Here is a 15,148-nt window from a genome sequence, read left to right as displayed (position 1 = left end):
TTGACTACAGCTTAGCGTTCAACACCATAGTGCCCTCCAAGCTCATCACTAAGCTAAGGACCCTGGGACTGAACACCTCCCTCTGCAACTGGATCCTGGACTTCCTGGCGGGCCGCCCCAGGTGGTGAGGGTAGGTCACAACACATCCGCCATGCTGACCTTCATTCACGCAAAACTGAAAGCGCGAACCACTGCTTTTAATCAGGGCAAGGCGACCGGAAACATGACCAAATACAAACAGTGTAGCTATTCCCTCCGCAAGGCAATCAAACAAGATAAGCATCAGTATAGAGACAAAGTAGAATCGCAATTCAACAGCTCAGACGCGAGAGGTATGTGGCAGGGTCTACAGTCAATCACGGACTACAAAAAGAAAGCCAGCCTCGTCGCGGACCCCGATGTCTTGCTCCCAGACAGACTAAACAACTTTTTTGCTCCCTTTGAGGACAATACAGTGCCACCGACACGGGCCGCTACCAAAACCTGCGGACTCTCCTTCACTGCAGCCAACGTGAGTAAAACATTTAAACGGCCCAGACGGCATTCCTAGCCGCGTCCTCAGAGCATGCGCAAGACCAGCTGGCTGGTGTGTTTACGGACATATTCAATCAATCCCTATCCCAGTCTGCTGTTCCCACATGCTTCAAGAGGGCCACCATTGTTCCTGTTCCCAAGAAAGCTAAGGTAACTGAGCTAAACGACTATCGCACCGTAGCACTCACTTCCGTCATCATGAAGTGCTTTGAGAGACTAGTCAAGGATCATATCACCTCCACCCTACCTGACACCCTAGACCCACTCCAATTTGCTTACCGCCCCAATAGGTCCGCAGACGACGCAATCGCAATCACACTGCACACTGCCCTAGCCCATCTGGACAAGAGGAATACCTATGTAAGAATGCTGTTCATCGGCTACAGCTCAGCATTTAACACCATTGTACCCTCCAAACTCGTCATTAAGCTCAAGACCCTGGGTCTCGACCCCGCCCTGTGCAACTGGGTGGACTTTCTGGACATTCTGACTGGCTACCCCATCAGGGTGAGGGTAGGAAACAACATCTCCACCCCGCTGATCCTCAACACTGGGCCCCACAAGGGTTGCGTTCTCAGCCCTCTCCTGTACTCCCTGTTCACCCATGACTGCGTGGCCATGCACGCCTCCAACTCAGTCATCAAGTTTGCAGATGACACTACAGTGGTACGCTTGATTACCAACAATGACGAGACGGCCTACAGGGAGGAGGTGAGGGCCCTTGGAATGTGGTGTCAGGAAAATAATTACACACTCAACATCAACAAAACAAAGGAGATGATCGTGGACTTCAGGAAACAGCAGAGGGAGCACCCTCCTATCCACATCGACAGTACAGTAGTGGAGAAGATGGAAAGTTTGACCTTCAACACGGGGGCCCTTCAAGTGTGTGTGCTTAGTCCCCTCCTGTACTCCCTGTTCACCCATGACTGCATGGCCACACATGACACCAACACCGTCAGGGAGGAGGTCAGAGATCTGGCAGTGTGGTGCCAGGACAACAACCTCTCCCTCAGTGTGAGCAAGACAAAGGAGCTGATCGTGGACTACAGGAAAAGGGGTCCAAGCACACCTCCATTAATATCGGCGGAGCTGTAGTGGAGTGGGTCGGGAGCTTCAAGTTCCTTGGTTTCCACATCACTAAGGACCTATCATGGTCCAAACACACCAAAACAGTCGTGAAGAGGGCACGACAACACCTATTCCCTCTCAGGAGGCTGAAATGATTTGGCATCCTGACTGCTTGCATCACGGATTGGTCTGGCAGCTACTTGGCATCCGACTTCATATTTATTTTTTGCACTGACTCTCTTGCACTCTCTTTTTATTTATTAACCTTTATTTATCTAGGCAAGTCAGTTAAGAACAATTTCTTATTTTACAATGACGGACTACCCCAGCCAAACCCTCCCCTATTAACCCGTGCGACACTGGCACATTTGTGCGCTGTCCTATGGGACTCCCGATCACAGCCGGTTGTGATACAGCCCAGGATCGAACCATGGTCTGTAGTGGCACCTCTAGTAGACTGCTGTGCCACTCGGGCGCCTATTCTCATTGATACTTCACTGACACTCACACACACACACACACACACACACACACACACACACACACACACACACACACACACACACACACACACACACACACACACACACAATCTATGCATAGTCACTTTACCCCTACCTACAGAACATATTACCTTAATTACCTTGACTAACCCGTACCCCTGCACATTAACTCGGTACCGGTACACAGCCTTGTTATTGTTAGTGTTTTACTATTTTTCATTTCGTTTATTTAGCACATTTTTCTTACTTACTTTTTTACAAAATTAAGGGCCCATAAGTTAGCATTTCACGGTAAGGTCTGTTGTACCTGTTGTATTCGGCGCGTGTGAAAAATACAATTTGATTTGATACTGAGGATTTCAAGGAAAATGCCTCTTTTTCCTGGTTGTGTGGAGGAGCTAGAGTGCAGAATTATTGAGAAGTTGTGTTTTTTCTGGTCTGGGATGACTCTGTTTTTCTGCTGTGGTACAGCACTGGCCCAGTTGGTGTGTAGGTGTATTGGAGTTCTCAGCACTCAGTAATGTGAGAGAGTACAGACACTTTAAGTGGAAAAATGTGTCTGGTGAGTATTGTGTCTTGTAAACATAGCCGGGTCCAGCTGAAGGGAGTGCTGCTGTGCTGTCCCAGGCAGCTCAACTTAACCCTGTTTATAACCATTCAGAGCTGGCCACCATGAACCCATTAGCTCTCCATCTCAGGCCCACAGGTGTCCAATGTCTCGGATAGCTGTAGTTAATGTTAGTTTAGTGTTAGGAGGGCCTTAAAATTCTTTAATGGTACACACTTTCCATTGTGCTATGCATTCAGTGATGGAGAGCATGTTGATGGCAGGGATTTGGGGTGCCAGTGTGTGGAGTGATATTTGGGTTAGTGTAGAGGCATGTCCTGGCTGTGTCTTTACGCTAGGCTCCTCAGACAGGAGTAATGGTCCCAGCAGTGCAGGACTAGACCCACTGTGGAGCCTGTCTCAGAGCCTGAGCTTTATAGAAAGAACCCTGGGGGGCGTGACCGGTCATAACTCTTCCACAGACAAGAGGACGACTAGCTCATAGGCCAGGAATCTGAAGCAGGTCTGACATTCCTCTGTTCCCTGATACGTGTGGTCCCCAAGTCCAGGGGGTCCTGGTAAAACGGTCACGGCCGTGAGGAGGTACACTCATCTCCTCCTCAGTTCAGGGAACTTAAGGGAGGTGGGCTGGATATGGAGCGTCTCAGAGAGCCGTAACAAGCCTGAGTGTTAGGAGGCATGCAGGGAGGGAGGGAGGAGGGAAGGGCTGTCCACCTGGAGCTGCTGGAGTCTGTTGTCTGCTGCTAAGCATGGCCTCATCATTCAGTCACTACACCAGCCATGCTCTTACAAAGGCGTGCACTCAAACACACACAGGCACACAATCAAGTATGCACACACACACACACACACACACACATATACATACACACAGAAATCCATTAGACACACCCCCACAGACACTCTGTAATCCCCCTCTCTTTATAGGAGGATGTATGGTCATTATCCGTCTCTAGCCATTTGTCTGTCAGGTGATTCATACAGGCCTCCCCAAATCTTTACTATTTCATATCAGTCTCGTCCCCTTTTCATGCTCATGTTTGATTAAAGTCTCCATTAACATTCTTCTATTGAAGATTACGCCACACCGGGGTGAGTAAATATATAGGCTAGCTAGACCATGCTATTGATTATGCAGCAGGGAAGGTGGGGATGGAGATATCATGCAGACAGAGATCTAGAGCTGATGGCTTTCCTGGCAGACAGACTGCATTGACTGGCAATGGATCAACTCCCCTAGTTTGACCCTGTGATGCTCACACATCAAATGTCACTGCTCAAATTCCTCAGCACTGAAACTACACAGAAAGGGCTGAAGGTTTAACATGGCAATCTAGGGCACATGCAATTCTTGTGATTCATATTACTGAGAGGAGATTTAAGGACAGAGTGGTGAGATATTCTTGTATCCTTTATCTTGTAATAGTTGTGCTACCAGATTGTATTAGTTATACTTGGTGGGATGGTTATGGAAAATGAATTGAGGTTATTTGAGTCCCCAGATCTCGGTAATCATCCCCTGTGATATTTAGCTTTGACATTTTTCTGGAGGCTCCTTGCCATACAAAAGACAAGGACAGCTGTTGCCAATCCCTACCACAGGCAGGCACAAACACGCCTAGGGGTTTCAAACAGCAGGATGCAAAGTTTCTTATTAATCTCTGTTCCCTGATATGTGTTCTTTTTATGGATCCGGATACCAATGTTTTGGTTTGTTGCCAATGTCTCAAACAGTGAGAGTAAACAGTATGTGAACTCAATATGCTGGCCATGATAATCTAACTCCCACTCTTGTGTCAAGTCTTTTGTTCTTTTGAAGCCTCTTAGTAGGATACAGGGCCAATGCCTGTATTCCCGCCCCACCCTTTCGTAAATCTTTTAAACACACGTTACAGTAGGGAAGCTACACATTACAGTGTTGGTGAAGCTACTCTGAAAATATAGTTTACCAAGCTAGCAATTACTTCACACTGGAAGAAGTTAAGCTACACTAAAGCTACCCTTAAGAAAAACGTACTTAAAGCTACTTTGAAAAAGAAGTTCACTACATCCAAATGACATTGTGATAGTCTAAATGATCTGAATCGGAAATGTCATGGACTACAAATTGCAAGACAGGTCACTCTGGGGTCAGATGTTAATAGCAAGAACAGATCACTCTGGGGTCAGATGTTAATAGCAATAACAGATCACTCTGGGGTCAGATGTTAATAGCAAGAACAGATCACTCTGGGGTCAGATGTTAATAGCAAGAACAGATCACTCTGGGGTCAGATGTTAATAGCAAGAACAGATCACTCTGGGGTCAGATGTTAATAGCAAGAACAGATCACTCTGGGGTCAGATGTTAATAGCAAGAACAGATCACTCTGGGGTCAGATGTTAATAGCAAGAACAGATCACTCTGGGGTCAGATGTTAATAGCAAGAACAGTTCACTCTGGGGTCAGACGTTAACAGAATGTGTCATTTACCCTATTGATCACAAAAAAATGGTTTCAAGTGAGAATTGGCAGGTTTGATGCCAAAAAAGAACGGACATTCACCTATATTTTATTTTCGTAAATGAAGTGGTGTGCTGTTCCGCTGCATAGCAAAAAAGTACTTAACTACTGGAAACACTATCAAGATTTTAATTTAGTTGAACTACCACCAAGATACTGCAAAATGTAGTTACATTACTAGTTGAATAACATGTTGTTCACTACTCCCAAACACTGGTTATGGTATTTGTTGTTGATACAAGCTACACGTAATGATGGGTTTTTATTTCCCCTGTGCCCATTTTAAGCACATGCCAGGTAAGGCACAGGAAATTGGAGAAACTGGCAGTTCTTGGGATTCAAAAAGTATTGACTTTGGAGCCAAGGCTTAATGGTGTGTAAAATCACTGTAATTTTAATTTCAATGTTATTTTCATATGTCCTTATTTTCCACTTCATTTTTCCCCAAGTCGATTGATAAATGGCCACAATGAAGCAAGCCTGTCTCTGCGTGAGAGGCAATGACTTATTTTACATACCATGAATAATTCACATGTCCGGGTGAGTCACATATATCATTAAACAACATAAAGTCAGAATCCCCATTTACAGTTCATGTAGCACTTAACCTAGAAGTGATACACCATTTTGTATATCAATGTGTAATCTAGGAAACTACTGTAGGTGTCAAGCATACACAGCATGCTGTATACATTTGTTTTTAAGATTACCTGCTTCAATCGCTTTAGCCAATCAATAAATAAGGGACTTGTGCCTAGAGACAAACATCAGAGTATCATAAATTAATCACATTTAACCCTTAATGTCCAGGACAGTGATTCACATCCTGCATGGCCTAGATTTAAATACATATTCAACCCGATAGGAGGAAAGTGGAAATTCAGAAGCTTAGTCTCACACATTTCCATCTCATGCATATTTCAGGTCAGGCAGAGAGCTGTGGGACATGGCAGTGTGTTGTAGTACAGCGGTTACTCTCTGACAGCCAGAGAAATGGTCCATCTGGACTTCCTTCTCTCTATCCACCAGGCTTTAAAGCCACAGCCCCCAGCTCCAGCCACAGCTCCAGCCCCAGCTCCAGCCACAGCCCCAGTTCCATCCCCAGCTCCAGCCACAGCCCCAGCTCCAGCCACAGCTCCAGCCCCAGCTCCAGCCACAGCTCCAGCCACAGCCCCAGCCACAGCCCCATCCCCAGCTCCAGCCCCAGCTCCAGCCCCAGCCACAGCCCCAGCTCCAGCCACAGCTCCATCCCCAGCTCCAGCCACAGCCACAGCTCCAGCTCCAGCCACAGCCCCAGTTCCAGCCCCAGTTCCATCCCCAGCTCCAGCTCCAGCCACAGCCCCAGCTCCATCCCCAGCTCCATCCCCAGCTCCAGCCACAGCCCCAGCTCCATCCCCAGCTCCAGCCACAGCCTCAGCTCCATCCCCAGCTCCAGCCACAGCCTCAGCTCCATCCCCAGCTCCAGCCACAGCCTCAGCTCCATCCCCAGCTCCAGCAACAGCCCCAGCTCCAGCCACAGCCCCAGCCCCAGCTCCAGCCACAGCCCCAGCTCCAGCCCCAGCCATAGCCCCAGCTCCAGCCACAGCCCCAGCTCCAGCCCCAGCTCAAGGCCTAGCCCCAGCTCCAGGGCTTTGGATCTGAAATGTTGAAACAGAGATCGGTTTTCCTTAGTCTCTGAGGCGTGCTCATAATCTTATAGTACAAACTTGGAGTGGAAGGGGAGACAGCTCTGCCGTAGCCCTGGTTTTCTAGATTGATCAGGTGGTGACCATTCTTCCTCCCCATTTACTGTTGAGGTTGATGGTTCTCAATTCACAGTGGAGCACTCAAATCGTTGTGAAATATGGTGTCTTTCAGAACTAACTACATTGTAATGTGCAGTGAAACTGTGTGCTAATGATGTGCCTACAGTTACTGCTAATAGCAATAGCACACGCTCTGGATGCATGGAAAGAATACTAAATGTTGAAAAGATTGGCAAGCTAGCGCACAGGGGTGTTGTAATCCATGATGATATAAGACAGGTTTTGGAAAATGATTTAGTATATTATTTTGGAATAGTTGGAAAAATCCTTTAACATGGGAGCTAAGCATATCACTGCTGGTGTGTTTACAAACTTTGTTAACAAGTTTGTTTACAAAGTTTGCAGCCATTTTTATCTCAATATTAAATCATTTCTGGGTAACAATTAAGTGTCTTTCTGTGACTGTTTTCAATTAAAGTGGTCAAAAAGAAATAAAAATAGCTTCTTAGCAAAGAGAAATTACTAGGACTGTCTGGGAGTGGGGGACGACGACTGAAAACTAGCTGTTATTGGCAGAGAGGTTTGTAACTCTGTTTCTCATTGATCTAGCAACTAATTTACCTCCTGGAGTTGTCATTATCATAATTTTCACAATTTCACAGTATTATTCCAACCTCATAGTGTGGAAATATATATAAAACACAGGAAATCACGTTTTTGTCTGTGATTGGCCTTTTAAAGATATGTGGTATAATGGACATACTGAAAAAGGGTCAGGAGTAGCTACTATTTTTGTCATCCGGTAGTTTGACACATTTACTTACGGAAATAATCAAGTATTTTTGATTAGATAATCTTGTGATTAAATTGGCTTTTTTAGAAAAGGGTTAAGACTGGAGAGTGTTTGGATGAGTCATAGAGGACTTGACCTAGAATATAGTTTTTGCTTGATTATCTTTTTCGTTTTTGGTCATTGCTCCTTTTCCAGGCTGACAGGTTATTATATTGAATGATAACACAGTGAGCTCTGTAAGGATTACTGTAGAACATCCTGCCTGAAGCCCAGGGGAATGCTATGCTGTATCATTCTGTCAGCAGTCAGAGTGCTCCACGTACTGTGTGTGGTAGCATATTTCACAGGGCACCGTCTTCTGCCAAAATCAACTGCCCAACTTCGTCTCTCTCCCTCAGAGCAGGCCCAGATCCCCGGCCTCAGCCATGTCCCGCTCATTCCCACCTCATCACTCCTCGAGCCCCTACATCATCATCAGAACCCCAGAACCGGGCCTTGCAAGACCCAACAATAACCCCCAGTTACCCATAAATCTCCCTGATAGAGTGATGTCTCTCCAAAGACACATGTTAAAGTGCACCGGATACCCAGGGCGGCATGCCAAGCCCAGTTTGACTCTTTGAAAAAAGTCAGGGTTTGGGCTGATGCCACCTCATCCACAAAGCCTGTTTCATTGTAAATGCAGGATTACTGATTAATTTACCGCACAAGGACATGTTGTAATGTGGTGGTGGGAGCCCCACCTAATGGACCCTCCTTGTGTTGAAAGATTTCTGAGACGGCTCGGGCTCAAATGAAACCGAGCACTCTACTTGTTATTCTGTCCAAAATGCCATACAGTAGCAGTCTGCGTCCATCATTATGGGCATCAGACTTACCTCAGCACCGGCAGTTTTTCCAATGCCAGTGCCCATAAATGTAGGCACATTTCTTAGCTCTGTCCACAAGAAGACTGCTCTCTGTGGTCTATGGTATTAGATTATAGACATATTGTTCATGTTAAGATATAGCTGTACCGCCATCTATAATCCACATTTACCATTAAATATAGCCTATGATTCCAGGTGTTTAATGACATGGAAGTTCATTGAGTTTTACACACCACAGATTTGGTGAGAAAAGCACTGTGGTGTTGTAACCTGCTATTTCTACCGTGGTGGGAAAGAAAGTATAAGTGGCGGCTTTGATGTAGAAGTCAATGTTGAATGATTTGCTCCATAGAGGCTAGGCTATAGTACAGTTCTCCTGGTGAGGAGGATAAAAGAACATCACCCCTGCAAGCCGCTGCATGCTGTGTTTTGGAGGTCAATCGCTTCTTCAGAAATACCCTCAGTAAACTATAGACATAATTTGATACAAGCCGGGTTTTGCTCATATTGAAGCTGGCTAGAACTATAACAGTATTCTACATGGCTGTTCCGCGCTGTTGTTCTGCACTATTTTGACAGAACACTTGCTGAATATTCATGCTTTATGACATGAAAGCTTCTTTTTTGTAACTTTTTTTTTTTTTTAAGTATAGTCAGTGAATTTGTGACAGTGAGTAGTGTGTGTGTGTGTGTACCCCTGTGTGTTTGTGTATAAGTGTTGTAGAGACAGGGATCTGTTTGGAAGTCTGCACTTGTTGCCTGTTTCCTGCCTGGTGGAGGGCAGTGGGAGCTGGGAGATGAGATGGTCCACCCTGGAGGAGGGCAGTGGGAACTGGGAGATGAGATGGTCCACCCTGGAGGAGGGTAGTGGGAGATGGGAGATGAGATGATCCATCCTTGAGGAGGGCAGTGGCAACTGGGAGATGAGATGGTCCACCCTGGAGGAGGGTAGTGAGAGATGGGAGATGAGATGATCCATCCTGGAGGAGGGCAGTGGCAACTGGGAGATGAGATGATCCACCCTGGAGGAGGGCAGTGGGAGCTGGGAGATGAGATGGTCCACCTTGGAGGAGGGCAGTGGGAACTGGGAGATGAGATGGTCCACCCTGGAGGAGGGAAGTGGGAACTGGGAGATGAGATGGTCCACCCTGGAGGAGGGTAGTGGGAGATGGGAGATGAGATGGTCCACCCTGGAGGAGGGCAGTGGGAGATGGGAGATGAGATGGTCCACCCTGGAGGAGGGAAGTGGGAACTGGGAGATGAGATGGTCCACCCTGGAGGAGGGAACTGGGAACTGGGAGATGAGATGGTCCACCCTGGAGGAGGGCAGTGGGAGCTGGGAGATGAGATGGTCCACCCTGGAGGAGGGTAGTGGGAACTGGGAGATAAGATGGTCCACCCTGGAGGAGATAAGGAGAGCTCCCTCCCTGGCATCCATCAGTCAGACTGCTATGCTCAACCCTACACACTAATTGGCCATCCATCTCTCAAAGCCTGACCTCCTCACCTCAAGCCAAAGCATACTCACACTGTACCCACCCAAATCAAGCACATGTGTGAGCTCTATGGCGGTTCACCTGTCCTGTCCTGTTCTTTCCTGTCCTCTGTTGCATCCCCTGTTCTGTAGACCTGGAGGGGAATCACTGTGCCTGGATTAAAATGGCTGGCAATGTACCCAAATCACATACCTTGAAAACATACTCACTTGGTCTCAAAGCACTTTACTGTGTGTGCAGGAAGCTTGGCTCGTCCACCACCATTGTGTATTGCCCATCTGCTAACGAGGCGTGTAATACATTTGGAACACACTGCTCTGCAAATAACTTTCTCCTACACTTCTTAGAAATAGAAGTTATACCAGGTACTCCTCCTTTTTTTGTAATTAGAATGTGGCTGCCGACCAACCAATTACCACCGCAATAATCCCAGGCCTAAAAGCGCCTTGATCCATGTCAATTAATGTGGGTATGTGTTCTGGGGCTCATTTTGTTTATGGGCTTGTGAACAGCTGCTCTTTCTAATCTTAATGTAAAATGTGATGGCATACTGTGGAAAGCTGAGAGGCTGCGGCTTCATCGACTCCTAGCTCTGAGAAAACTGAGTGTTGTTGAAGCACCGCTGGCCCCTCCCGTCTGGCCCCTCTGTAACTTCAAACAGCTCTCTCAGGGAGGTTTCAGATCAGCACAAAACCCTCCTTGCTTACTCTCAGGAAGTGTTCTAGGAAGCGCTCTTAGGCCTGTAAGCAGTTTCTAAAACTCCCAGGTCTCATTGCATATTCATGCACCTTCAGTGTTGAGGCTGAGTCTGTCTAGTAGTAAAAAAAAGACAGCCATATTGAAAAGTTGAAGGTCTCACATCCTCCATGTGCTCATATAACTCTGAAATATAGCTGGTAACCTTTGACCCCCCAGCTGAGCCAGAGGCCCAGGCTGGAATGTGTAGTCACATCCAGACCTCAGTGTAAACAGTCAGTCCTGGTCTGCTGGCTTCTCCAGGCTCCATTGCTGCCACACCATTCCCTGTTCTGGGCCAGAGGCCTCCCTCCACTCTGACTGGCCACTCTCACCTCATATCCCTGATTAATGGACAGTGTGTCTGACTGAGTGGCCATGCCCTTCCACTGTGCTGCCTGCTGGGAGCCTGAGGACTGATGACGGGGTTGAACAGTGCTGGTGGTGATTCAGTGAGGTACACTCGGTACTGCAGTAGGTAATGAATTGGTGTGGCTGCCTGCTATGAAGTCTAGTCAGCAGGAGGGAGAAAGGTGATCAGTCTTTCTGGGTAAGGTCCTACTTGTCCAGCGTGTGGGTCTCTGATGGAAGGAAGCAGGTGTGTGTGAGCCTGACTGAGGGAGTGGAGGGAAGAGAAGAGGGCCGTCTGTGTTCACATATCAGGGGAATTCACTCCTTCCCTCCCTGTTCTCTAAACCACCACCAAGGGGTTCATCATTCTCACTTACTCCCCAGCTAATTATCATTATCATTACGGGGGATAATTACCATTTCACTGCCTAACACCCATGTAGACTGCGGAGTCGCGCAAGGTTATCAATGGCAGCACAAACGCAGCCTCCTCTGCCTAATTATACGATTTGGGCTTTGTGATAACTGAATTGGATGTGAAATGTGCTATTATGCTTTGTGTATATTGGTGAGGCTCTGAGATTCGGCAAGTTCCTAAAAATAAATTTGCGGCATGTGGAGCCTGTTAATTAAAAGCTTTGGTTTCCTCTGGAATATAAAGAGGAAATCCACATGTTATGAAATGCGGGAACATTCTAAATTATATTGGGTGCTTTTCTCTCTCTTGTGTGAGTTTAGCCATACTGCACTGTGGAATCAGGCCACCCGGATCATTAGCCCGATAGTCCTTTTATCCAATTTCCGAAAAGGAACTCTGACATCATACAGAAGCATTTTTTAAATACTTCTGGTTTTTACTGAATATCAAATACATCTTTGAAAAATAGCTTTAGACTACCAATCACCAACAGTAACTTATGGTTAGTTGCTAGCTTGTCGAGAGGAGTTCATACATCTTTCTTTGCCCTTTTGGAGTTGCAGCTGATGCTTAACACCTGATGAATGTTGTCTCCATCTGCTCCAGCTCAACACTGGTGCTGCAGGCTAATAAGCAGGGGAAATTCATTAGGCCTGCAGTACCCTCCTTCTTCCCCCTCCCTCTCCCCTCTGTGTCCCTCAGAGAGAAGGCTCTGAAGGACAGCCTGCCTGGCCTGCCGCTGAAATTCCATTGGCTGGCCACAGAGGACCTCATGACAAACAGGAGACATACCTCTTTGACCCTAATTACCAGAGGTGTTTTTTTCCACCAGCTAATCCAGCTCGTTTAGAGTGCGCTTGCCCCTCAAAGCCAGGGGGTAGAACTGAAGAAGCATGTGCCTGTTGAGTGGAAGTTGACCTATCATGTAGTAGCTTGGTGGCTGTGGTAGAGTTGACCAGGTTCCAGTGAACCCAGTGATCTGTTCTTTTCCATGTGGATGGTCACACTATGCCCCTCTGTTTACCACTACAGCATGTAGCCAAATATGCCTGGGTCTCAAACAAAAGCAATGCCAACTTTGACAGAGGGGATAATGGAGATATCTGCAAATATACTATCTACAATAGGAGTATTTTTGACACTGAAAAATGAAGTATACTGCTCAAAAAAATTAAGGGAACACTAAAATAACATCCTAGATCTGAATGAATGAAATAATCTTATTAAATACTTTTTTCTTTACATAGTTGAATGTGCTGACAACAAAATCACACAAAAAATGGAAATCCAATTTATCAACCCATGGAGGTCTGGATTTGGAGTCACACTCAAAATTAAAGTGGAAAACCACACTACAGGCTGATCCAACTTTGATGTAATGTCCTTAAAACAAGTCAAAATGAGGCTCAGTAGTGTGTGTGGCCTCCACGTGCCTGTATGACCTCCCTACAACGCCTGGGCATGCTCCGGATGAGGCGGCGGATGGTCTCCTGAGGGATCTCCTCCCAGACCTGGACTAAAGCATCCGCCAACTCCTGGACAGTCTGTGGTGCAACGTGGCGTTGGTGGATAGAGCGAGACATGATGTCCCAGATGTGCTCAATTGGATTCAGGTTTGGGGAACGGGCGGGCCAGTCCATAGCATCAATGCCTTCCTCTTGCAGGAACTGCTGACACACTCCAGCCACATGAGGTCTAGCATTGTCTTGCATTAGGAGGAACCCAGGGCCGACTGCACCAGCATATGGTCTCACAAGGGGTCTGAGGATCTCATCTCGGTATCTAATGGCAGTCAGGCTACCTCTGGCGAGCACATGGAGGGCTGTGCGGCCTCCCAAAGAAATGCCACCCCACACCATGACTGACCCACCGCCAAACCGGTCATGCTGGAGGATGTTGCAGGCAGCAGAACGTTCTCCACGGCGTCTCCAGACTCTGTCACGTCTGTCACATGTGCTCAGTGTGAACCTGCTTTCATCTGTGAAGAGCAAAGGGTGCCAGTGGCGAATTTGCCAATCTTGGTGTTCTCTGGCAAATGCCAAACGTCCTGCACGGTGTTGGGCTGTAAGCACAACCCCCACCTGTGGACGTCGGGCCCTCATACCACCCTCATGGAGTCTGTTTCTGACCGTTTGAGCAGACACATGCACATTTGTGGCCTGCTGGAGGTCATTTTGCAGGGCTCTGGCAGTGCTCCTCCAGCTCCTCCTTGCCCAAAGGCGGAGGTAGCGGTCCTGCTGCTGGGTTGTTGCCCTCCTACGGCCTCCTCCACATCTCCTGATGTACTGGCCTGTCTCCTGGTAGCGCCTCCATGCTCTGGACACTACGCTGACAGACACAGCAAACCTTCTTGCCACAGCTCGCATTGATGTGCCATCCTGGATGAGCTGCACTACCTGAGCCACTCACGCTACCACTAGAGTGAAAGCACCACCAGCATTCAAAAGTGACCAAAACATCAGCCAGGAAGCATAGGAACTGAGAAGTGGTCTGTGGTCACCACCTGCAGAACCACTCCTTTATCGGGGGTGTCTTGCTAATTGCCTATAATTTCCACCTGTTGTCTATTCCATTTGCACAACAGCATGTGAAATTTATTGTCAATCAGTGTTGCTTCCTAAGTGGACAGTTTGATTTCACAGAAGTGTGATTGACTTGGAGTTACATTGTGTTGTTTAAGTGTTCCCTTTATTTTTTTGAGCAGTGTATATTTTCATTGCAATGAATTGAAATAATATCTGATCAGGGTTTGAATGGATGGACTCATTAATGGACTCCCATCTTCGCCTATGCTCACCTGCTGTAAATGTGCACTGCTGCTACTGTATATTGTTTGTTTGAAAGTAGTTGTCTGACCGCCCTCTCTCTCTCCTCCACAGAAACACTAATGGACTCTACCACAGCGACAGCTGAGCTGGGCTGGACAGTCTATCCCGTGTCAGGTTCCAGTGACAACAGCGTGAGTGTTACCTCATCATCTACTTGATGTCATTGAATTTTCATTTGAGTTACTTAATTAACTCGATTGCTGATTTATTCATTTGCATGCAGATGCAGCAATACTACAGTACACTACATTTTCAGTTAATTTAAGGTCCTTACAGATACACTTTGGTTTTAAAGGTCCACTGCAGTCAAAAGTGTGATTTCCATGTGTTTTATATATATATTTCCACACTATGAGGTTGGAATAATACTGTGAAATTGTAAAAATTATGATAATACCTTTTTAGTGTAAGAACTATTTGAAACCACCACCTGAAAATTCAGCCTGTTTTGGTGGGATGGAGTTTTGATGGGATGGAGTGACATCACCAGGTGTTAAATTAGTTAATAGACCAATAAAAAATTGTTCCAAACCTCTGCCAATAACAGCTAGTTTTCAGGTTTCCCCTCCCCACTCAGACCACTCCTAGACAATCTTAGCAAACTTCTTGCTTGAGAAATTGCTCTTTTTTTAAGAAGTTATTTTTGTTTCCTTTTGACCACTTTAATTGAAAACAATCATAGTAAATTACTTAATTGTTACTCAGAAAGATTTGATATTAAGACAAAAACGGCT

General features: G+C 46.6%; 1 protein-coding gene across 6 annotated transcripts in view; it reads left to right on the top strand.

Annotated features, from left to right (window-relative positions):
* LOC106565894 (ephrin type-B receptor 2) overlaps positions 1–15,148 on the top strand; it is a 172,385-nt gene that overhangs the window by 58,747 nt on the left and 98,490 nt on the right. For all 6 annotated transcript variants that reach the window (XM_045691728.1, XM_014133558.2, XM_045691727.1 and 3 more), the window contains exon 2: positions 14,466–14,545. In XM_045691728.1, coding sequence (XP_045547684.1) covers positions 14,466–14,545 — 80 coding nt within the window. The remainder of the gene's footprint in view (positions 1–14,465; positions 14,546–15,148) is intronic.

This window comes from Salmo salar, chromosome ssa12 (genome assembly GCF_905237065.1).
Source record: "Salmo salar chromosome ssa12, Ssal_v3.1, whole genome shotgun sequence".
Classification (NCBI taxonomy): domain Eukaryota; kingdom Metazoa; phylum Chordata; class Actinopteri; order Salmoniformes; family Salmonidae; genus Salmo; species Salmo salar.
The sequence above is the reverse complement of the archived record's forward strand: the minus strand, read 5'-3'. Positions and strand labels throughout refer to the sequence as shown.